At 37.2% G+C, this 26,106-nt stretch overlaps 1 protein-coding gene across 4 annotated transcripts in view; it reads right to left on the bottom strand.

Annotated features, from left to right (window-relative positions):
- CDK14 (cyclin dependent kinase 14) overlaps positions 1-26,106 on the bottom strand; it is a 308,561-nt gene that overhangs the window by 122,888 nt on the left and 159,567 nt on the right. For all 4 annotated transcript variants that reach the window (XM_031614434.2, XM_090142825.1, XM_090142826.1 and 1 more), the window contains 2 exons: positions 10,868-10,988; positions 1,914-2,007 (listed from right to left, as the gene is read on the bottom strand). In XM_031614434.2, coding sequence (XP_031470294.1) covers positions 1,914-2,007; positions 10,868-10,988 — 215 coding nt within the window. The remainder of the gene's footprint in view (positions 1-1,913; positions 2,008-10,867; positions 10,989-26,106) is intronic.

Raw genomic sequence — 26,106 nt, forward strand, 5'->3', positions numbered from 1 at the left:
GCTGTGAGTCTTCACCGCGAGGAAGTTAATTGTATTAGTTATCTTGTGTAACTGTCTGATTAATTTTGTACTTCAGAGTAACTAACTTCCATACTGTACATGATTCACTGGAGAATGGATGAATTTAATCCTTCTCTTCAAATACAAAAGCAAAAAAAGAGTAACCCTTTGTTTTATAACTTTTAAATAGATAAATTCTTAATGCTGCTTAGAGCACACTAGGAAGGCATTCACTGAAACTATTTAGCCAAGGGTAACTAGGTGCTTCCATTACAAAGATTGACTCTGATTTTCAACAAATCATAAACCTATCCTTTCTCACTTTTTCTTCTCAGGTATGTAAAATATCAAGTTATAGAAACAGCATCATTAAATTATCTCTTGCTGTTTCAACACTGTTCTCAGTATTTCAGCTGCAATTTGAAAACAGAATAAAAAAATTGGGAAGACACAAAACTCACTGTGGGATGTATTTCTTTTGGCATTTTGACACAAAAACAGTTGTAGGGAATACGAAAGAGGAGGGAACATGGGAACACAGAGCAGGCTTATAAAAGACATATAAATGTAGAATTTTATGACGTATCTAGTGCTAAAAAGAACATGAAAAGAGGCACTAATTTCTGCTGTTACAAGTCCACTTAACATCCAACACAGACTTGCTCACTAAAATTTTAGTATAATATAAGAGATGAAGCACAAGAGAAGAATTTTTACTTTTGAAGTTTTGTGTTGAACAACAGGAAGAAATTTCATCTCAATAAATGAGAAGCATAAGTTTTAAAAAGAGGAACTCTAAAACTGGCCCAGTAGTTGCTAGCTTAAAACAAACACTCTGGCAAACTAACAAAGCATTTGAACACAACACAGAAACTCATCAAGAACTGCTTCTGGTTGGGTACACTGCAGCACAGCTATTTTTCCTTAGCAGAGGATTAGCCAAGTGGGCAGAGTAACAAAATACTTTACATGAAATGAGAGATTTCTATATCACACTCAAATAACTTTTGTTTTATAGATTTTTGTTCAATCACTCCTAGGAACAGGTGATAAATTCATTGATGCTCCCCAAAAAAGACAGGTAATACAGGCAAGCCTGAGTGAAATTAAGACCATAAGTTTTATAAACACAATATGAAATCTTTTTTTTTCCTCCTCTTCATATGCCATAAAAGAATTCCAAATAAATCATGTGTGTAAAATAAATCTGGCTTATGACAGATTAATCTTTAGAAGCAAGGCTGTACAAAATCTGTGGTCAGAATCAAAGCAGATTGACAGGTTGAGGAAAGATGATGTTCTTGTAATACTTTCTCCCCGGCTAATCTACCCACACACATTATGAAAGGTCCAGTGCATTCAGGGAGCAGCGCTGTCTGTGTGAGTGCTTCCCAGGGAGCACACACATGCTCCCAAAGAGACTGCAGAAGTAGTGGCCAAGAGCTCCCATTGGAATTGACTATAATCACAATTTCTGATTTCCCGTTTTCTGTTCAATTTTCTATCTTGCTCTTTCCTTTGTATGTTTATCTCACAGAAGAATACTTCCCACTGACATTACAACATTAGCATAACAGCAAGCCAACCAAAGCTGTAGTTTTTGATCACTTGCAAAGCGAGCATAACAAACCAGTTTGATTTCCATTGGCTTACAACTAAAAACTATTTTTCTGCAGCTATATAGAAATCTTTCTTTGGATTATTTGAAAAATATTTGTTGAAAAAAATAATACTGTACAAAATCAGAACATACTGAAAAATCCTCAAGAATATACACAGAAAATTATACCCGGCTTGTAGACTAGACTTCTGATTCTTTGCTCAATCAGCAACTTCACTCCTGACACAAAGGCATACATGAACATTTGCCAGCCATCATTTTAGGTATGTTACGTCAGCAAAAAAGAACTCACCAGAAATATCCTTTCAAGTTGATCCTGAATGTCTTTCATTCCTGGAAAAGCAGCAACCCCTTGAATCATTTCTACAAAGATACAGCCCACTCCCCTATAGAGGAAAAAAAAAAGAAAAGTATGCATTATTAGATTTATTTTAGATTAAAGAGTTACAAACAATGATTTGTCTCTATCACCAATATTCAAATAATGTATTTTATTTGCATTATATTTCAGATCAATGCCAGGCTGAAGGACAAGCATTTATACTTATTGAAAAACAATGTATCAAATACTTTGTTTTTTGGATGTTTGAAAGCTATAAGTAAAGATAAGAGGAAAATGAATGCTAGTTGTTGACACCAGGAAAGGCACAGCAGCAGCTTTCTGTCTTATGAGTGCTTCCCAAGGAACATACTCCCATACAGATTTTGGGGATGTGTCAGTAACACTGAGAGAGCATCTTTAGGAGAAGCTGAACGGGACAGGACCATGGCACAGAGGTACCTTGGAAGGGCTCAGAGTGGAGGCAAATCTGGAAAAATGAATCAAAAGGACATGTGGTTGCTCACAGACAATGGATTATGCTATTGCCCAAATGCAGGTGACTCCTGGGATAGGCTTGCAGCCACAGCCTCTCTCCTCATCCCCATCTCCAGCTCTTTGCCTCATGCTACCATAAAACATATTTTGTGCTAGTCCCCTCATCTCACACATTTAAGCTACTGACAGAAGCATTAGGAAACTGGGGAAGAAATATATAGCCAAAATAATGGATTCTGAAGGTCTGAGGAAAGTTTCTGGAGCAGGATGTAAATGATGAACTTTGGATAACCTGTGTAATAAGGTCTGTGTCTGAGAAGCAAAAGAAATTAGAAATTTGCATTTGCTCCTTTTCTGGATGAAAGGAGTTCAACACTTGTTCCATCAATAATAATAATAATAATAATAATAATAATAATAATAATAATAGTAAGAGAATAAGTCTCTTGGCTGCAATAGGATGGAGAATTCAACTGAATGCTGTAACCTGTTGAATTACAATTCCCCATACATATACAACTTGAACATGCAAAATCCTATGTATGACATATAACCCTAAGTTTTTTTTTCTGTGTAGCAACCACAGAAAAAAAAAACTTAATGCAAATGTCAATTCAATAATCCAAAATATATATCAGAATGAAGCAATAACTCTCAAAGCCAACTACATTTTCACCTTCCCCTTAAACTGTGAGTTGTGCCCTTTTAGTCCAGTAGTAATCTGTAATTTAACTCTATTTTCAGAGGAAAACTGTTACAACTGGGATTATCAGCAGCTAAACCATGCTATACTCATTTCTGAAGGCTCTGACTACTACAGAACAAAATGAAATCATTCTGTGTTTCAAGACGATGAGAGTTGATGGTTAAATCTCTTGGAGAGAAAATTAAATATGCATCACTATTTACAATTTCTACATCCCAAAGCAGAGATACAATAAACAAAGTTTCTCCCTAGTCAGTAAAAAAGTGGATGAAAACATTAAAGGCAAGGTTCTGGTCCAATTTTGGAATAATTCAGGTGTTTATAAAAGAGAGAGGCTGAAATTTATGTTCCATATGCTGTTGCTGGTTACTGAATAAACAGAATTGATTAAACTGCCACTCATCATTCACTCTGGCTTGTGCTTCATTAGGCACAGATAGGCACAATATATCTTAGTCAAATACTTACAAACAGTATCAGGATATCAAGCAAAGAAAAATTCAAGATTTCTACTGGAAGTCATTTATTCAAGAGAAGAAACAAAACAATAGAATTTAAACTACAGAAAAGGGGTTTAGAGCACTTTTACAATTGGAAAGAGGGCATTTCATCAAACCAGTTTATCATTTTAACACTAAAGTGATGTATTGCTATCTGCAGAGAAACTACAGCTAGCTCTGATGTAAAAGAAACACAGATTTTTCCAGATTGTTCATATTAACAAATGTGAACAAAAAAAAGGAATTTTCAAAATTTTCCACTTCTAGCAGATCTGGTACAAGAATGAGCCAAAAATCTAGAAAAAAACTGCAAATACCACTGAAGAAAAATTTCCTGCTTGGAAAGAAGAATCCTATTATGTGGCTCAGGCTGTTGTGTAACCTAGTACTCCATTTAGTCATATGCTGAAATGAGAAGTTAGATGAACAACTAATACAAAAATGAAAAGGCTATTAAAATCACTGAGGAGAGAAACATGAGAAAGTTTCCAGCCTTGGGCTAAAGGTCTGATGTTCACATTGGCCCACTTGAAAATTATGCTTGGTTTCAAAGCTTATGGCACTCACCCAGCACTCTGAAGAACAAGCCCACAGAAAAGAAAGATTAAATGAATACTAAAAAGGGAGAGAGAGAGGAGGGGGGAAAAAAGTATGACATTGAACTGAAATTAAATACCCAGAAAGGCAAAACATCACATAAAGACTTTAAATGGATGGAATGGTATTTTAGATGCCTTAGCGTACTTAGGGAGTTTTGTATTAAGCTCACAGCAAGTAGAAACTAACTGTATGGCAAGAACTCTGAATCACAAACCTTAAATACAGACCTGGAACATGAACAGACACAAAAGTCTGTACAAGGCCTTTACATTTAGACTTGTTTTCAGAAAGCTCACAAACCACTAAATAGGTTAGAGAGATTTTTGAGCAAAATAATTTACAGGCGAGATCTTAAGGAAAGAAATAAAAGAACTATGTCTTTCTTGGCTAAAAGAAAACACAAAGGACAGGGAGAACATGATGATTCCGTATTTAACATTATGTAAAATGAAGGACAGTGAAGAATTGGCTAGGATTTTAATGGTTCCCAGAACCATAGGTGGATCAAAGACAATCAGAAACAGGAAAAAGCATTTAGGAAATGAAAACTTCAGGATGGGTTAGAGAAATACTCTTCACGATTATGCTGTACCTGGGCCTCCCAAAGGATGGGAACTCCACAGTTACAGTCATGTGAAACCAGGCAAGCTGCAACACTTATGAATATCCTTCAGGGACCAGACTTGCATTAACAGTGGGGTGGATAAGATTATCTCACAGATCACTCCCATCTCTAGTTTCTGTGATGCAAAGATTACATCCTGATATGTGAAATATGACCAATTAACTTGGTTGTACTGTGCATGAATCTCTAAGGGCACGTTATTTATGTATCATCCAGGCACACAGCACACATTGTCATTTCCAGGCAGCATTTCAGAAATCATTTTTTTGTGACAAAAACATATTTCAGTACATTCAAATCAAATTTTTCTACTTTCTTGGTAGGTCTTCTGACTTTGAATAAATAAGTCAAATGCTGCTAAGTCTGAGATGCTTTTCTTAGAGATCTTCCCCATGGAACAGGATAGGATAACCTTACAAAGTAAAGTGACAGCCATTTAATGTTGAAATGTGTGGCTTACTCTCTGATGACAAAAAGCATGACTAAACCTATTGATGTATTGATGAGACCATATGTGGCCATACCATCTAATATTGCTCTTCTATTGTCCTGCTTAATTTGCTGGGACTTTGGCTGCCACCACACATCCTCACACGGGCTAAGAGTTAATAGCACAGCTAAATGAGTTACTGTTGCATTTGAAATGACACAGTAAATGAGCCTGTAAAAATGAAGTGGGATGCCTCAGGAAACTGTTTATGATGTGGACTGTTCTGTTTTTCCTCTGCACAAAATCTGTAACTCGAGAACTTATTGTCCTAAAAGTAGCTTGATTACTTGGAGTTTGGTTTTATATTTTTGGTTTAGGAATTTGCATTCCTCTCTCTGTGTAGCAAAGATTCTTACTGCAACAAGAAGAATCTACAGCCTATCTGTATTTGGATACTACAAGAAACTAATATAAAAGCTCTGGAGAATATTGCGTATAAAAGATTTTAGGCTGTTTCCTTCAGCTATTATTTTTTCCTGATGGATTTGCAAAAGAGAATACAAAAACATTTTGGAATAAGGAGTCATTTCCAAATTTTGTGTTACTTTGTACTTAAATGGAGGTTATATAAAGTCTGAGTGGATACTCAAGGAACATTTACTCTGTATGTTAAAAACTGCTGAACTTTTTGCCTTGGACAGACCTGCAATGCTTTCTAACAGACTCCCTGAAGGTGGTGACATTCAGCATGATCTTCATAGCAAAGATATATGCTGGCTCTTCACATAAGATTTTTAGGTGGCCATGAAGCCTATGTTCAGTATGAAGAATTTGGCTTCAGAGTTGGAAGGCATCTTATGAAAGCCAAGTAACTACTTCCAGTAATCCTCCTGATAAGATTTCTGAAACTCAGTTTTAACATTCTCAGAGTTTTCATACAAAGCTTATCAAACTACACACAGTTTATACACACTGTTAAATATATCATGGTAATTAAAACAAACAACAAACCTGCTTGTTTTTATGGATTTTTCATAAAGAGGCAATAGTTTATCTTCCATAAAATTCACTTCTAATATACATGTCGGAAGGCATGGAAGCCTTTCTCTTGCCAGATTTATTCAGACACTAGCCAGGTTATTTGTATGATTCTGCTTATGAACAGAACTATGAAAACAAGCTGTAGGGGAAAGGAGCAAGGATCTTCTTACTCTTTAATTGATCAAATTCTGATTTTGTTCTACAATGGTACAGAGTCAGAAATGAATGGAACAACATAATCACAGGATGGCTGAGATGAAAGGTAAATCTGGGCCCATCAGCTCAGCCCCTGCTCCAGAGCAGGTGCCCAGCCCACATCCTGGCAGCCTTTGGAGATCTCCCAGGAGGAGATCCTTCAGCCCCTGGCAGCCTGTGCCACTGCTCTGGCACCTGCACAGTACAGAATTGCTCTTGGGGTTCAGATGGAACCTCCTGTATTCCAGTTTGTGTCCATTGCCTCCTGTGAATATCATGGATGATGAACTTAGTTGGAATTGATCTTTCCTGACTGCAAGTCTTTGATACATGAAAGTAAGATACCATGGGAAATATAGACCGATCAAAGGATAGGGGCACAAGGTAAATAGATTGCAATTCTTACATGAGAAATCATGAGTGAAGCAAAATTTCCCTCCCATACTGATAAAGAACATTAAAATTTCTATAGAAATTAGATACAATGAATGAAATGAAAATTATTTTAAAGTATGAGCTTTCAAATTATTTATTGAACCAATCGTAGTTAAAAAAGAATATCATTCTAGTTCTTGCCTGCATAACTGCGCTACCTAGATATAAAAGATCCACAAAAATTTTTCTGATTCAATAATCAGTAGCAACTTTCAGATTCTATGCTAAGAAATATGACATCCATGAAAGATCATATTGTGCATAATGACTTTTTGCAAGAATCTTGCAATTAGACTTATTTGTTCTGAAAAAAAGGAGAATGCAAGAAAAAAAAAAAAAATCACCTTCATAATTAAACATTTTGCCACAAGATCCTATTGAAGATGCTCTTCTCAGTTTTCTTTCCCTCCCATAAATCCATACTTTTCTGTCCCGACACACACACACACACAATATTTCTGTCAGTGTAAAAAGGATAGTAAATCTCTTGTTTCAGATGGATAAAAGTTTTTTAGATAGGAGCTGAAATGCGCTTCCAATAACCAGAGACAAAGATGTTTTCCTCACAGTCAGTATTTCTATAAATTAGACCCCATGACAATTTTCCAATCAAAAGTTAACTCAGCTGTTAAAACTTTTGAGGAGCTCACTGACAATAAGAAGTTTAATTAACAATACCTTGACAGTTATTGCAATATCCTTGCCTTAATATCCTAATCCTGAAGATTAGCACTTCTTTCTAGTGAAAGTTTCAATTATAACTAACACTGAGGGCAGAAGAACTAACCTACCCTGCACTGTTTTCTCTCTTGAGCCTCAAGCAGCATTTCTTCAGTATGTACTGGGACTCCCACTCTCAGATTTCTTTCACTGCAAAGTGTTTACAGCAGATATGGGATAAAGATGCATTTGTAATGTCTCCTACGTAAAAATATAATTTCATGCACCTGTGTCTAAGACATGATCTTTTTTTTTTTTCTAATAATAAATATCTTGATTACTATCATAGCTCTTTACTTGTCAAATATTCATAAAAGGATGCATGGAATTACATCAAATACTCGAGTCTACCTCAGAGCAGGCAATATGTGGAAAGTGCCATTCTCCTTAAAACTACCATTTATTTTTCTATCAATGTAATAGAAAATCTTCATGTGAATAGCTAACCCCAGGTTATGATCTGAATTGACATCATGTCCATCAACACAGATGTTACGAAGTTAAATAACAGTGATTTAATAAGCAATTTCATAACATTTGACTTGCCTAGTTATGAGCAATTTCTTTCACAGCTCTAAGCGCAGTTGATCTTCATTACTAAAAGTGAATTTAAAAAGTCAACATGAGGTTACCTGAATTGTTACTAAGGTTTGTTTTTTATAAGCAAAACAGGATATGCAAAATTTGCCAGCTGTTAGCAAAAACAGTTTTTAGCCAGCTGCACTTGAAAATAAAACATCCCTAGTGACTTCCTGATCTGAGAAACCCAGATGTAGCAGCACATGCATAACCAGAACCAAAAATGGTTTAATAAGCCGTTTAAATTACTTCATTTACTACTACTATATTCTTTCTGTAAAGAACAAATAGGAGAGGTTCATTTGGGGACTTTTCCCTATGTTTCTATATTACTTATATATGGTTTTTAGTAATTCATAAACCCTTTATGTATTGAAGCTTATTTTCCTTGCATTGACTTTCAAAGGACTGTAAAATTCAAGGATTAAGGAAAGTTACACCAGAGGCAATGCAAAGCCATTTTCATAAGCTACCAGTAAGTCCTCATCAAGAGGAAAGAAAGAAAAAAGAAAAAAGCAAGCATATCAAAGGTTATCACAACTCTTTGATGCAGTCTTAGGCAGCGTAGCACATTCACACAATGCTACTGTATCAAATGCTGTCAGCAGTAAATCACAAAGCCCACTGCATTCATTGATTTCCATCGCTAGCCTGACACCACTAATGCATGTATGTCTTCATTAATATTATTTTATTGCCAGTGGCTATTTAAAAAGAAAGCAGGAGAATGTAATACTGTATGTGGATCATTAGCTTTTAGTTACTCCCCTAATGCCCTACACCAGCAAATGAAGTGTAAAAATAGCCTGCAGCCTCTGCCACCTGCTTCCCCGCCACTGTCCAGTGGTTAATACTTGGACTCCTTTTTCATGCAGCTGGGCTTCTCCTCGGTAAGAGCTCCACTTTCCTTTCCTTGGGAGCCCCCATGAAATGTTATTTATCACGTGTAAAGCAAGGGCCCCTTGCCAGTCTTTTTTTTTCTAAGCGGAAGAAACAGCTGTGCTTTGTGCCTCAGTGTTATTTAAATATTTAGTGAAGTGGCTGCCTAGTTTTGTCATAATGTGGATTATCAATAAGGACACAAGAGAGCGTGCAGTTTCTGCCATAAGGACATAATGCCAGTAATTGCATAAAAATGCTAATGCTACAAACACACTTTTGATAACAAATTACCAAATTATTTTTGTAGCTGACGGAAGATAGGTTTCTCCACATCTCTGCCTTCCTCTCACTCTGGGAAATCACCAAGTGGTTTTAATGTAATTATCGCCCAGTTCTGAGCAGCCTTGCACAAAGGGAGCCCCATGGCTTCCTGAGCTCCACCAGATCTTGCTGCTGGACATGCCACATCCACAGCAGTGACCCAAACATGGACCAACACCTCTCAGCAGCACACAGCAAGAGCTGTCACGGGCAACCCAGCAAATACACAAGTAAAACCTAAAGCTCTTCTGTCACATGCAATAGAAATTTGCTGTAACCTGACAGTTTGATAGTGATAGGACTATCACTAGAGGAGACTGGCTTTAAACTATAAAGAGGAGAAATTTGGGTTAGATGTTAGGAAAAATTCTTTGCTCAGAAGGTGGTGGGGAAGTGGCAGATACTGCCCACTCTATGATTCTATGATTCAGCAAGCTATAAAACAAATCATTATTTTTTAAAAAAACTTGTTCAAGGTCAGTTTTTTTTCAAAGTAAATGCATTCTGCAGATCTGAAGGATTAAACACAAATTCAAAACAAATTAACTTTTTCCACAACACAAGATGTTCTTGATGAAGAAAAAATATTTTTCTTACACATTACTCTTTCCTGAATCGGTCTCCAATGCTTCTGTCAACAAAGTTGATGTTCTAACTAATGACTGTATGCACAGATTACAGAGGTTTGTGAACTCAAAACCAACAGGATGAACAAAGTACCTCTACCTTGGTTTCTAACAATCAAAAAACCACACACCTTCATTGTTCAACATGGGATTAACTGATATAAAGCAAGCTAGGTGCTGCACCCTGCATGCATCACACTGTCCCTTCAAATCTGTAGTTCTAAACAAAACATGCTTGTTTCAAAGAAAATTGTCCAACAATGTGTCACACGCTGACTTTCTGCTATGAGTAGAGCAGATTAAAAACAGATGCTGTATTTTTGAATCCAGAGAATCCTGGGACTTTCCCTGCTACATCTCAGAAAAACTGAGGGACAGGGCAAATTTAGGCATTTGAGTCATAAATGCAATGCTTTAGCAGTCATGCATTTTGGCAGGTTTTGCTAGTATAGTACCATCCACCATGTACTGTATCATAGTTACCAGTCATTTGCTAAGGAGCAGGAAGCAATGGCTTGTTTTCTGAAAAGCCTTACTGGCTCTGCTAATGGTGCGCCAACAGCAGGTACCCACCTGGGTACCATGTGGGTTGCAGGAGGGTATTGATTTATGGAAATAACTGAGTCAACCACAGAAATCACTGCACATGAGCTATACCATTATGACTTTAAGCTTTAACTATACCATTAATTGTGCTACATATTTGTTATACAGACACAAACAAAATGTGACCTAAAGCACCTACATAGCGCAAAGATGCTATACTGACCACATATCAAGGCAGGTAGAATATTCTGTTGATCCCAAAAGGACATCTGGAGGTCTGTACCATAGGGTTACCACTTCATTAGAATACGTGTGGCTGGGAACTGATTTAGCTCTTGCAAGACCTGTGAGGTAAATACAAAGAAATTAATAAAAACTGAACAAAGAAATGGTTTGCTGTAGAGTTAAGATCCTAAAAGTATATATGAGACCACATCACAATATCATGAATTCATGTTGCAAACAATTTTTTCTACTAGTAACAAAATAAGTTGCTTAATGAAAGAAAGCATCTATGATTTAATAGTTGGCTTAACAGAGCTGTGGTTATTATGAAGGAATAATAAAATTTGACTTTGATAATGACAACCAGAGGCCCTGGAGAGATGTAAAGTTACAATGTGGTATACCTAAATGAAAGACAAATAAATAAAGTTATTCATTTCCATTAACTATTCATCCTTAGGCATCAGAAGTCTTTTCATTTAAGTGCTTAGGAAAAGAGAATGGAAAGGGAACTCCCAGACATACAGTGACACAGATGAGATGCTTTTTAGGGGAACCTAAGGAAACCTTCTGCCACTTATGCTGCAAACTCCAGCCTGATTATTCAAATTTATATTTGAAAGCAGTAGAAACACTCAGACATTTCCATTCAAATAAATATTAATACTGCAGTAATACATCAAAAAATGTTACATGCAAAATTCTTCTTCCTCAAAAACTATATTTTGGCAGCGCAGCAATTTCAGAAACAGAAATCAATGTGATGAAAGCTGTGACCTACTAAAAATACACTATTTACAATAACTGTCTTTCAAGTTTGTCAGTCATTTAAAATAACTCACAGAACTATATAAATCATAATCTATCTCATGTAAAATTGGAAAGATTTTAGGAGAGATTCTCATGTGCTTTTATAAACAATAAAATGCATATCTTTCTAATGGTTCTCCTACAAGAGTGTCTCTCATTCAGAAACTAGAAAAAAGATTTTCAGGACATTGGTGACTGTTCCCATCACCCTTTCGAAGCAACTTGCTCCTGCTTACTGCCTTGAGACAATCCAGTCCCTCACTGGGAACGCTGGACATGCAGAAGTAACAAAAATCAGGGCAATGCACCACTGCTTTTTGTCTTCCTAAACAAAGAATTACCAATTTTCCTCTCACACACAAAAAACGAAATCTCTAAAAGGTCACAGTCATGTCTTACACCTCACATAAAACAGAAAGCAGCCATGCCCTCAGAAAGAAACACACAACATGAGAATCACATAAAAGTGAAGATGAGAGTCCTTTGCACCTTTATTCTCAATGCACTGGAGAAGCTATTTAAGAACAGTTAATCTCAGTGAATACATCTCCATAGCAATGATGGCAAATCTTGCCAGTAGATTGCATTATCAGCTGATTATAGCAATTAGATCAGTGTAGGGGAATAATTTGACTTGTATGCCAAAATTTCTTAAGAAAAAAAAAATCAAATATGTACAAACTTTTTTTTTTTTCCCGCTTCAATTTTCGGACTTCCGTCTCCTTTGTATTTGTCCGGTTGATCACTAGCTTGATCAACACTTGGCTCATGTAAAGAACTCAAGGTTGGCAACTGCAGCATACCTCACAAGATGAAAGGTAGCCTTATGCTACCTGCAGTACCTGTCAGAGAACCATAGAATGGCCTGGGTTGAAAAGGAGCACAATGATCATCTAGTTTCAACCCCCCCTGCTATGTGCAGACCGGGCTGCCCAGAGCCACATCCAGCCTGGCCTTGAATGCCTCCAGGGATGGGGCATCGACAGCCTCCTTGGGCAACCTGTTCCAGTGTGTCACCACCCCCTGAGTGAAAGATGTCCTCCTAAGATCTAACCTAAACCTCCCCTATATCAGTTTAAACACATTCCCCCTTGTCCTATCATTTTAGCTCTTTAACATTTTTGTTTCTAGAGAATCAGAATCCAGCAAATGCTCTAATTGATGAATAGCTCACATTCCTAGCACAGAGAAACATTCACAAGTCTCAGTTTTTTAGCTCCTACGTTCCATCCTACAGTATTCCCTGAACGTGTGAATCTTGACTTACTGTTATTAAACTAAGTATTCACAAGGATTGGAGAAGGCTGATGGTGAATGTTCCCATCCTTCTTTGCCTGCCTGATACTCCCTTCCAGAATTCCTTTGCTGTTGCCTCAGGAAGACTGAACCAGGTTACAGACCCTTTCCTCTCTAATCTTCTGCCCAGCTGTGATGTGAGTGAAAGCCCAGGCAGGCAGGAAAAAGGCACTTTTAAGAAGCCAGCAATACAATATGATATTGGGAAAACTGGCAAAAGTTTTAGCATTTTGTGGGGTGATAATGGAATGCAGATTTCCCTGGTACAAAGTGCTTGACCCACACACTCAAGAAATCTCCAATGTAAGGAGGAATAAGCACCTAACTGGCCATACTAGAAATCATACTGCAAATAATACATCTTTGCTTGCCAGCAGGTTTCTGCCACCATTCTAGCTAAAGCGGAGGTCTGCAAGTACTGTAGCCAACCTGAATACATCTTTCCCGACTTGCGCCATTGTTCAGCTAGAATCCTGCTCTGTTGGGATGCTGCCCACCCTGCTTTCACAACGTATTGCATCCAGGTCTCCTTTCACCCCTAATCCATGCCAGGATAACTGAGATCCATCACATTTTCAAGGGATGCCTCTTTTCAGCTAATCCCAGTCTGCTGAACAGCTAAATGTCATTCCTCATTCTACTTCTCACTTCCAAAACTTCATGAAAGCCTTTTTTGAGGTTGCTACATCTGGTTTCTCAGTTATAAGAAGATCGTTACTGGAATCGAGAAAGTTAGGAAGCAAAACATTAATTTGTAAGAGCAAATTGACATCAAATGGCATCAGTGCTCCAGGTTTAAGAGATTTACGGCCAAAAGTCTTATGTAGTGGCTAACTGGTTTCCTGCTCATGCACTTACACTACTTTGCAGACTATATGCCCAAATTTAGCAGAACTGAACAACCAAGTAAAATACATACAAAAGCTAAAATTTGGCACAGGAACATTTGGCACAGTCCCTCTGTTTTAGTCAATTGCTTTTCCAGTGCAGAATTCAAAGGCCCTAAATTAGGCTAATGCCTTAGAGAAGCTTCTTTTTCTTAGGAATGGGAACAAAGTTTGCTTTTTCTGAAGAACACTCTGCACAAATACAGCATTTGCAATTATGAACACTTTCATTTGAAGACTCAAAATTAATGTAAATGTCTCCCATCCCACTTGAAGCATGAAAAACATCCTCATCTTTCAGATATATTTACAGTTTAAAAGCAGTGCTACCAAAATATATATATATAAACACTGACAAGATTCTGCACTTCTTGTTTTGATGTTCCAGATGTGAACAGATGACAGTTACCATCTTGGGTTACTTTGGTGGGATTTTTTTGTTTGTTTTTAAAAATGCAGAAAACAAACAAAATCTATGTATTTTATACCCTTTTGCACATTCACATATGCTTACTCATGCAAAATTTATTTAACCACATCCTTCAACTGAAAGGAAACTGAAGGGTAGGATTAATTAGCACAGCATGTTCGATCACTTTCTTTAAGGGTTCCCTGTCTGTTTCCATGGATACCCTACAGGAAGTGTGACAGTCTCCTTTGAAAAAGACAGAGCTCATGGGTGATCATCAGAACTTCAGATCTTAACGGCTATGACAAACAAAAGCCAAAAGGGAAATGGTGACATCACCAGGTGAAAGCACAGTATTTACATATGGCTGCTTGCACCCTTCTTGCCTGTGAAGGGGCATAGATGGCTCACTGACAATTGGTGAAGTCCCTCCCAGATCCTACAGCCTCCAAAATATAAAAGGACACCATGCAGCCTGTGTCTGGCCTCATCTGGAAAGGGGGAGGCCAAGCATAAAGCCCAGTGATTAAAGTCAGGTGGCACCAGCCCTGCTGAGTATAATTATGGCAACAACAGACACTCCTGTTATCCAGGGAGTTACTTCACCAGCTATTATTTATCCTAGCTGGAAGAAGAAACTTTTCTCATGCATCACATGTCATCAGCAACATCTACCTGTGCTATGCCACAAAGCACAAATTTATTTTATACCATTCATTAAACAAGAGCTCATGTGATCCTGTAATGCCCTTTATTTAAAACATAGGCTGACTGACTATGCTGATGTATGGAATGGAATGGAATATCTAATCCCAGCTGTCTGAGCTCTCCAGGAAAACTCACAAGCAAGAAGATATTTCCCTGCATGGTAAACAGAATTTTCTCTGCTTTGTCTGGCTTTACCTTTTATCTCAGACCCAGAGACTATCTCTGATTTCACCTAGCATCAGTTAGTGATGTAACAAATTTATTTGTACTGATTTATCACCAGTTTTTAATTTATTTTATTTTACATGGCTTTTGAAAGAGGAAGCAGCCATATCCAGACTCAACTCTTATTCAATGCAGTTACCTTTGGTTGTGAGCACAAATATTAATATTTGATATCTTTTTGTCACAGAATTACTTTCTAGTCAAATTCATGTGACAACCAGGAAGCCTTTGTTCACAGTGAGCTTCATCCTACAACTGACAAAGACAGTAATGCAAAAAGGAGGGCTTGCTAAGTGTGTGCATTGTTTTCCTTTCCATTAAACTTTAAATGTATTGATTTGTTTACTATTTTTATTTAGATGGAACGAAAAGGGCTTTAGTAAGGCATGCTGCAGCCAAAAAAAAAAAAAAAGACTGGTTATTCTCTTTCATTGTTGTTTATCCTTGATATTCTTTCATGCTTCCTTTCTTCAATTCCTCTTCATTTATTTTAATTTTTTTCAACTACTTTGATGTAAATGGTTTATTACCATTGTTCAGTAACAATGGTAATATTGCTCAGTAACAATATTAAAATATTATTGACGATCATGAATTGTCAACTTTGCTTAAGCTATTTATTCAGCTACTTATTTACCAACAGAGATGTATTTATTGAGTTAATACCTGAATGACAGAAAAACAGAAGTAAAATGGGTGGAAACTGACATAGTTTCAACAAGGCACTCGCATCTCCACCCCAGAATTCAGTTCTTGGCAAGTAAATGTACTGCAGCCTGAAGGTACCTCTGCTAAATAGAAATCATCTGTCCCTTATCTGTAGCTTATCTGAGTTAAATTTCTTTCAACTGTGATAAATTACCTACAGTATCCTTTGCCTGACTCCTAATGCAGCCACCAGTTCACGGTAGCGATATTCATTTACAAAAGTCACCCACTATTAGAGAGAGCCTAATTAGGTTCCCCGGTTAATATTCCCCAAATGCACTTGGGCAATGACTAGTCTTCCTAAGCAGAGAGCATGAGTCAACCTTCACAAGACAGACAGCAATAAGTCAAACAAAAGGCATGTGTGTCTGACAGCCTGGGTTTTCCCACACTATCACTACTTGTTCTAATAAAAGACTATTTCTCCTTGCAAATCTTATCTCATATATGCGTTCAGACAATAACAATGAAGATTATAATTATTCCAGTCTGTGTAAAGGTCTCCACCATCAATTTGACAGACACAGGTTTGAGGAAAGGAAGATGCAGAAATATTTTTTCTGCTAACAAGAAGTAAGAATTTACCCTACATGAAAAGCATTTTTCCTTTTTTAACAACTCAACATCAACTCTTTTGTCTACCTCCAAAGCCATCCACAAGACCATAGGCAAGTGATAAGGAAAAGAGCTCAGGTGTTCATTGTGTATTAAAGACCTCTCTGATTAATTTGACTGAAAACCATCCTTACTATAAGCTGTTTATTTCTCTGCTTTGAAATCCTTTAAAAACTTTCTGACGCATATTGAAAAAGCCTGCTGATGCTGAACACACACAATGACTGCCAAACTCATTCATTCTCCATTAGCAGAAAGGAACACACAAACAATTCTGTTCCAATCAAAAAATAGATGGCACAGAAGTGCAAAAGAATACACATTCCATTTTTGACATTGTGAAATTATATATATCCCCATGACCTTCTGGGTCAGCATGAGTGTGTTCAAACTGCCTCTCCAATCTAGAAGCAGAAAAATAATGGTGTGGGCAGGATAAAAAGAAAAAGAAAAGAAATCCACGCTAACACTGCCAACACTGTAAACATGCACGTGGCCGTGACAGCTCACAGAATTCAAGGACAGCAAGCAATTTCACATCAAATTTCTGCATTAATGAAAAGATCCAGATTCATTAAAAACATAAGATACATGCCCACGATATTTCAACTGTTCACTGTTTCAAATCTTGCTTTCTACTTCCTAGGTTTTTACTTAATGATCCTCATTTTCTTCTGTCACAAAACATTCCACACGAAAATGATTACCTCTCCTCTTAACAACATCCCAGCACGAACACACTACTTTGCTAATAAGGCTGCAAATGAAGAAGTCACTATTGCTCATTCCACAGTTATTAAGTTTGAAGCAAAGAGTTAACAATGCCTGAACAGATGGTTTTACATTGGGATGATCTGCAGAGAACAGGGAGGAAGTTCTAGAAAAGACAAACAAACAGAAAATAATTCTCAGTTGAAAATGAGAGGTAATGCATTTAAAAATGTTTCAGTATTCCCTGAGAAAAAACTGGGAAGCAGCTATGAATCAATGAGCACCATACTGAACAGATTGAGTTTAGAATATAGGAACTTTAGAAAAAAAACAACAACAAACAACAACATGGGATTTTAAAACATATGAATAAAGATCTTGCTGAAGACAACACAGGTTACATACTACCTTCATGCAGTTCTGAGGAATAATGTTCTTGTTTCCCTATCAACAGACTTTTTCTCTAACAAACCAAAGGAACTCAGAAAAGAAAATGTAAAGTGATTCAGACCATGAGGGAAAAACTGCTCTGCAGAGACAAAGAGAAAGTTCTGTGTGTACAATCTGGTGAAGTGTAATAGCCCATCAAGCATCGACCACAGAAATCAACATCTTACTGCAATGCTACGTGTGTTAACAATTGACTGTGTTCCCCATCTGGACAACTAAAAGCACAACTATAAGAGCCAATTTTGGATTACTCCATCTCAGGACCAAGTTAAAATGAATCAACCTTTATCAACTGCTATCTTGATAATTTATCATTCAATAAAATGCAGTAGGTACTTGACATATTGCATGAGACAGGCTAAATAGGACATACTGGCAAGGAAATAAATAAGCTTTCTCCAAGCTGTTCAAGACTTATATTTGTAGAAAAATGTCACGTAGACAAACTGCCTTCCCCTTTGTTCAGGTAAGGTTTGCTGGGGGACTGAACACACACCAGACTCAAGTATATGACAACAGTACCATTTAAATCCTCCCACTGCAATGTTTCATTAAATCTGACAGCTGAAGAACTGTTAAATAAGCATGTTTTGTTGCTACTGTAGGGACTCACCAACATGCACAGAGAAACACAAAAGCTAAGTTTCACCATGAGTTTATATGCAGATATCTAAACTCAGTTGTTTACACTCAAGTAATTTTGTTTCTGAAGTGACCATACAGCACTCATCCTGACTGTTTCCATCAATGAGGACCACAGCTCAGTGCAATCAATCTGGGGCTGCTGGAACAGCTAAAAGGCAAAGATACTTTGGTGTCTATTAGAATGTTGCTGCATGGAGTGAGACAATACCATTTTGCTGATCCATCATTTCTAATTCAGAGGTAAAATATCCAGAGAATTTTGATGAAGATAATGGTCAGGATAAAAAGTCTATTGAAGTATCTGTAAATTTATTTACAAACAGGGAAGATCCTATGAATTAGTTAAGACTAATTTAACAAGAGCAAGGCTACATGAAAAAACAAGTGTTAGAACAACGTTAATACAATCTACAAAGAATAATACCCATGAAAATCAGATCTAATAATTACTTCTATTTGTAAATCCAACACTGATAATACCATTTGGCAATACACACAAAAGTGAAATTTGTGAATCTCAATATGGGCACTGAAAGGCCAGTTCTTACAACATAACGCCTGGCCCATGCATGTGTAAATGGCACCATTCTGCAACTAACAGATCGCCAACGCCTGGCCCCTGTGCTGCACAACCAATGCCATTAAGTTTGATGTGCCTGTGCTTTCCAGCTAAGAGTCCCCTGCCATGATGTCCCTGCTGCAGGACACAGCTGCGCTGGTTCCACCTCACAGGCCTGGCGTCTGAGCCACGGCTGGCACAAATGGTTCTGTAGCAACGGGGAAGATTAACCCAGGCTGCTTCCAGGACCCATGCCAGACTGTTCATAGATAACACAGATACTCAGCTAATTCTTGGTGTTGTTGCAATACATAATTCTCTTAAACTTATATATTTTCTTAGCACGTAAAACATTGTCTTGGCTCTTCTGTGGAAGAAGTCCGGTACATTTTGCATGCACTACCACATCAGAACATACATTCAAATGCTAGATAATGCCTGTAGAATCTAAGAACACATCTGTTTGTACTGGCTTAAGTCAGAGAAAAATGATCTGAAAAGATAAGGATAATACAGTACAAGCATTGATACAAAGCTAACAAAACAAAATGAAACAGAAGTCTATCCTATTTGAAGAACAAAATAACTATAGGAGACCTAAAGATTTCACTAAATTTTAACATTATTTTCACTTTGCCTTAAAGTGTGAGACAATTAAGAAAACCTATGTAAGTATAGTTGTTTCTGTACAGAAGCATTATAATGCAGCAACATATGACAGTGATCTCTGGAGCCTCACATTCATCTGTTCAATTGAATAGCTCCTCAAAACTCATTTACTGTCTATGTCATCTTGAATTAGCTGAATCACAAATCTTACAAGGAAAGGTTTGCGAGAGACATTCCGATATGCTTAAGTCTAAATGATGATTTGACTTCACATCGGTAGTCAGGCATCTGTATTCCTGCAGAGCCAGCTAATCAGTTCATAATACAATTTTATCACAGAGAAAGAAGAAATGAAAACAGGCAATTTCATTTTAAAAAATTTACATTAGAAATGCAATAAAGCTGTGGATTCTACAATATAATTCTGGAAAGAGGTAGTTAAAAAGCAAATGCTCCTCATGTGGCATCTTTCTAGAAAGCGATACTGAAATGCCACTGCCAGGATGGCAAAATTGGAGCTCTTAGGACCAAATCTACTCCGTTACAGAGATGAAACCTTACTAAGTCAGCAGATCCCTTTATCAAAGAAATGAAAATATTAGTACTGAATCCAAAGCATTCTCTTCTCTGCTCTTTCAGACTATTGCTGTGCTTCTCCATGCCGTGCTTGATAGAAACTACTCCTAGATTGCAAGAAAAGTGTCTTTAATAGTATTTTTCACAATGGGCAAAATACTACTGTCATGCTATTAGTAACTTTGTAACATTTAATTTTTTCTTAAACTGTTTCTTGCATGTATGAACAAATTTGAGGTATGCAGATGAGCACATATTATTTTGATAATCCATTCAGCATCACATCCTGCAACCTGCATGGCTGTAATCTCGAGCACCATCCTGAGCAAAGAACTGTCAGTTTCCAGAAGGTAAATTAGAGTTTTGTATTTATAAAGTACATTTCAGTAAGAATGCTTTTTATTATTATTTATTTTTAATTGAGTTTTTTTCCTAAGGTCTATAGACAGCTTAAAGCTGAATTGAATTTAGACCTTACTTGAAAATTCCAGAATTTAGCATCAATTATGATAATATCAACACAGTAAAGACATTTTCTTCTAGTGCTTCATAGTCAGTATCTACTTCTATAATCAAATCTACCCACTACAGTTAGTAAGTAAATTAAATACCATTGCAATGAAATAGTGTTAAAACCAAATATAGCCACAAGAGTGAATATGAAAAAAAAAGCTACTTGGAAGCGACTTTAAAAATGAAATAAGATGAATGTGAGTATCATAGAATTCTTAGAGTTGGAAGGGACCTTTAAAGGTCATCTAGTCCAACTCACCTGTGATGAACAGGGCAACTACAGCTAGATCAGGTTGTACAGGGCCTGATCCAGACTCACCTTGAAAGTCTCCAGGGACAGTGCATCCACCATCTCTGTGGGCAACATCTGCCAATGCCTCAGCATAGCATACTGCACTTATTCACTTATATTGTATTACATTATATTATATTATATTATATTATATTATATTATATTATATTATATTATATTATATTATATTATATTTATTATATTATATTATAACACCCAGGCACTTGCTCATGGCTGGTGAAAACACATAGCTAATGATTGTTACCATGTTGAAAAACAGTGTTCTGTAGCTGAGAATTTTCTCTATCACTATCTAATAGTGTTATCATGCTCTTTGTATCTGTTCTAGTTTCCAGGAAAACAAATAGGAGGCATTACTTTTGGAGTGACAGTAAAAGACTTTTTTCTTATATCCAACTTAAATCTACCCTCTTTAAGCTTGAAGCCATTTTCCCCTGTTCTCTGACAGACCCTGCTAAAGAATCTGTTCCCTTCTTCCCTGTAGATCCCCTTTAGATACTGAAATGCCACCCTTGGCTCTCCCCAGAGCCTTCTCTTCTCCAGGCTGAACAGCCCCAGCTCTCAGCCTGTCCTCACAGGAAAGGTGCTCTATTCCTTGGATCACTCATTTGTAAAAATGTATGTTCACAACTAGGGCTGGGGATAATAGAGATGACACATGAACATCTTCCTCTCCCTTATTTTCAATGGCCATAGAAAAAAAAAATGCTAAAAATCCCCAGGACTGCCAGGAAAATTCTCCTCTCAGTACATGAGTAAGAATCATGCAACTAAAAAAATACAAATACAGCCAACATTGTACCTTTCAGAAAGATTGGAAAAAGTTTGCATAAATTATAAAAAATTACCTAGATAAAATGTGAGTCTACTGCAGTAACACAAGGACTTAAAACACCTGGGACAAAAAAAAAACCCATGGTATAAATTACAGAGCCAACACTTCCTTAATATGCTATCTCAATTGTGGCATTATTTCATATCATATTAAACAGTACATTTCTCTTAATGAACTGCCATTCTCCTTTCATGTTAATCTTTTCTATCCACACCAGTATTTTTGATCTGAGTGATAAATTCTTTCTTCCTTAAGCCACACCCTTTCCCACTTACCCTTTCATTTTCACACAGCTGATTATTTGCTATGTAAAATGAATCTGCATAATCAACAACAAACCAAAGAAATTTAAATGATTTTAAAATGTGGCGTAGTTTTCTCCCTTTATTATGTAATACGTTCTCCTAAATAAGGAAGCAATAAACAAAACCATGATCAGACCAGTAAGTCCAAAAGGGAAAGCAGTACTACACCAAACCAGGATGCCTTAGTCAAAAGCTTTACCAGGTGCACAGCAGGCATTCAGATATAGCTGCACTGACAAAAGCAGCTTGCCATTTTTCAGGCAGGAGACAACCACTCCTCAAATATCCCCATGGGCTGACGCACAGGAAGCTCCATTTGGACTGAAGTTATCCTGGCTGCAGCTGCTCAGCATGTCTGAAAATATCGTGTGACATATTAAATTTCAGAAACCAGACTGGCAACACAGAATGCCAAGGTGTTTCTCTCTTAATTTCTAAGTTGAGAAAGGATGGGAAACAAAGCTTTTAAGAAAGTTTGGTGCTTTAAAAATGGAAGTTTATAGCCACAGTATTTACAGGGCTACAGAGTAAAGCTAGAGAAGCAGCAAGATGTGTAGACATGAAAACATGGTCACATGACCACAAAATAAGGCTTTTTTTATGATGAAAAAAAAAATTCTTGTTTCTACTGCCCAGATTCTAAATACATCTACACATTCCTGTGAATGGCTGGGCTTCTCTTGTGGTAATAACTGCTGTGGTAATAATGCAAGGTCATAATCAGAACTGAGCGAGCCGCATTGCAGATGACATCTAAAGACCACATATTCTTCCTATGCACAAAACACCCAAACAGAATTTTTATCACAGTTGTTTTAATGGTGTCATAACCAACTTCCTTTATTGCCCTTAATGGATAATTAAGATGCTTTCCTCCTACTTAAAGGCTCAATATATCTCTAACTTGTAACAATGGGAAACTGGATTGAACCTTAGGTAATCTGAGATGCTTTTAGCAGGGGACTCATTTAGTGACTCAAGCCAATCTCCAGTTCCTTATTGGTTTAAAAACAAATTATTATTTTATTCCTTAGTATCCAATAATTCTACGCAGTGTTTCTCAGTGGGAAGAACTCTGATTATAAAATCTACTCACTACTATAGCAGAAAAGATGTGTATTTCCCAAGAATTTTATTTTCAACTGTTAAAAATCAGTCAGCGGAGACTGACATGGACAAAAATTCAGTGTGTGGCTGACTCCAGATAGAAATCCTGTGTCAAATCTATTAATTCCCCATAGGCTAGCAAACCTAATTTCTGTCCATAAAACACTCTTCCTGCATCAACTCTCACAATGGCAATTTTAAAATTAGATACGTCTGACACCTCAATAAAGTCATCAGATCAATGAAACAAAGGAGATGGAAGTCCACAATGGGAACTAAACTAAATGTGCATGAGAAGCAAGAGGCAGCCCAACAGTACTAGGCTACAAATTCTCTGCCATCTTCATCTTGCAAAAACAACACACAAAAGAATTAATCAGTCCAAATACCAGAAATCAAATCCTCCCCTCTGCACTGCTGCTGCTTGAGACTTCCTGCCACCTACACACTTCTTCTTGCTCCTTACCACAAGCCTCTTCTGTGGAAAACAGGAGGTCACACGAGCTTGCTTTGGGGAGGGGAAGGGGGCAGCTTTGGCTACCCACTGCCATCAGTCAGTTGTGCTGTTAGTAGATAAAGTCTGGGGTGGAGGGACAGCTTGTCATCCAGGGAAGCAAATAACACTTGACAGGAGTCTCTAGGTACATCGTACTCATAGCCTACAACTTTAGTCCTTCCTCCAAGAGGGAACGAGCTTAGCTCCTGAGATTTTGGCTCCCTTTCTCTAGATGCAAAAAGCAGTGGGGGTTACCAGTGGGGGTTTTTCACTGATTTTGTAGTATGCAGTCAGGGTTAGGCCAGGCCAAATGCACACAGTTTACTCTGTTGCTTCAGGCCTTGAGCCCAGAAGTATCAGCATTTCAGACAGAATGACAGTGCCTTTTACCATAATCTTCAATAACTGATACTTCGTGGAATATTTGCACAGACAAAAATAGCAGTTATCTATGCAATCTTTTATGCTATCCAACCTTTCATAAGAATGTATATGGTACTTCATAAAGAAATTCCTTATGGGATTCTTCCTGTGGAAAAGAATTTTTTTATTCAAGTTATCAACATAGATTTAATCATTTTAACAGTCAAGTAACTATACAATAGTTTTGACCCTTGTGATATCTCCAACATTCACTCCATAGTAAAATCCGTATGGAATTTCATGGACACATGCTCTTTAATACTCAGCTGCAGCTTAAAATTGAAACTCCATTCAGTATAATTCTTTTTATAATGAACCTCAAGCTTCTTTGCTCCTATTAATTGTACTATCTACCTAAAAGGATGCAAGACTTAATCATTCCTATTTGACACTTTCTTACACCAGAAGGTTTTATATCAAAAAAGCTTAAAGTAAAGTAGGACTTCCACCAAAATGCAAACCTCCTGCAGCTCCTTCATAGAATCAAAGAATCACAAAGGTTGGAAAAAGACCTACAAGATCATCCAGTCTAACTGTCCACCTATCAGCAATAGTTTTCACTCCTTACTCATTCAAGGAGAGTCCAAAAGGCAAGAAAAAACTGAAACAAAAAACTTTGGTGTCCATGTTATTCAGGAAGAGTAAAGCAAAGAAATTTCCATGAAGATTCTTGTGTCATCCCTACAAAGCCCACGGACAAGAAAGAAAGGGCAACTCTGACTGCAGGAACAAGTCCCAAAGAATTAAAACACCAAGGTCGTCATGTTCTTTCTCACTCACCCTGTAGCACTAGAACTCTCTAGGACATTACCACAGCTTGTTCTTTAAACAAATAATGAAATAATGAAAAATCGGGGCAGAGAAGGGACTGAAGGGACAATTTCTACTCAAGCTTTAAAAAAATAATTTTAAATACTAATAATAATATTAATAAATCAGTCAGCAAGTTATATTATCCTTGCAAATATATTCAAGCTAACAGCACCTTCCGGAGTTACTGTTTCATAGTTTGAAATAGTATTTTGTACTCCTGCCTGCATAAGTGCCTGCATAGTCTTGGCCTTACACTGTCTTAGAGCCATGGCACACTGAGAAAGTCAGTGTTTATGCTAAAAAGAATGGCACCCAATTAAAATATGGAACCACACAGGAGGTATTTGCACTTGAAATAACAGCACAATACAAAATGCAGACCAAACAGACCTTTCACACACCTTGTGCAATTCACCTATATTGCAGGCCTAGCTAAAAAGACAAATGGGAAAAGTGGCTGCAGGGAAATTTCACCAATGAGTAATTCCCTGAACTGCAACTCTCAGCAGCAGGTTGATCAACTCGATATAGCAAGAAAAGGGCCCTAATAATTTGGCCAGTTTCTCTCACAGCCTGAGGTGCTATAACCGCCTCACACACAAGCCAAGTGAATGCTCATGCCCTGAGTTTTTTCATACATCAGTAGGTGACATGTGTCATACCTGCCCCTAAAAGCTCTGTAAATCTTTCATGTTACAACTTCTAATAATGACTGTATGTTTCCAAGCCGGAAAGCATAATATTATTTTAACTAAACAATATGTAAGACAAATCATACTACAATCGGATGAACGGTCCACATTATCCCTAGAAGAGTATTAGGGACATAGTTGAAATTGTGGGATAGACAGTAACATACAGGGAGGCAAATCCTTCCTAAGTAGTACAACTTGGATGGTGGGATCCACTTCCCACCTCCTTGCTGAATGCTATAAGCTATTTAGAGACTTTGGAGCTGCAATTTCTTAAGTATAATGATAACTGATAATCTTGATTTAGATTAGTGTACACAAAACATAAATGGAAGCTATTGTGCAAAGAAGGACTTGCTTCATTATTTTTACAGAGATAGTGGTTGATCAGCCCCAGAATGTCTTTCCAGCTCTTTTTGAAAATGAAAACAGCATTCACCTTTCCTCAGTTACTAGGGACCTAGTTTAGTTGATACAGTTTTGCTAAGATGATAGAGAAGAGCCTCATGGTAACATTAGCCATCCTAGTCAG

Source organism: Phasianus colchicus, chromosome 6, assembly GCF_987193195.1.
Source record: "Phasianus colchicus chromosome 6, bPhaCol1.hap1.1, whole genome shotgun sequence".
In the NCBI taxonomy this organism is placed as follows: domain Eukaryota; kingdom Metazoa; phylum Chordata; class Aves; order Galliformes; family Phasianidae; genus Phasianus; species Phasianus colchicus.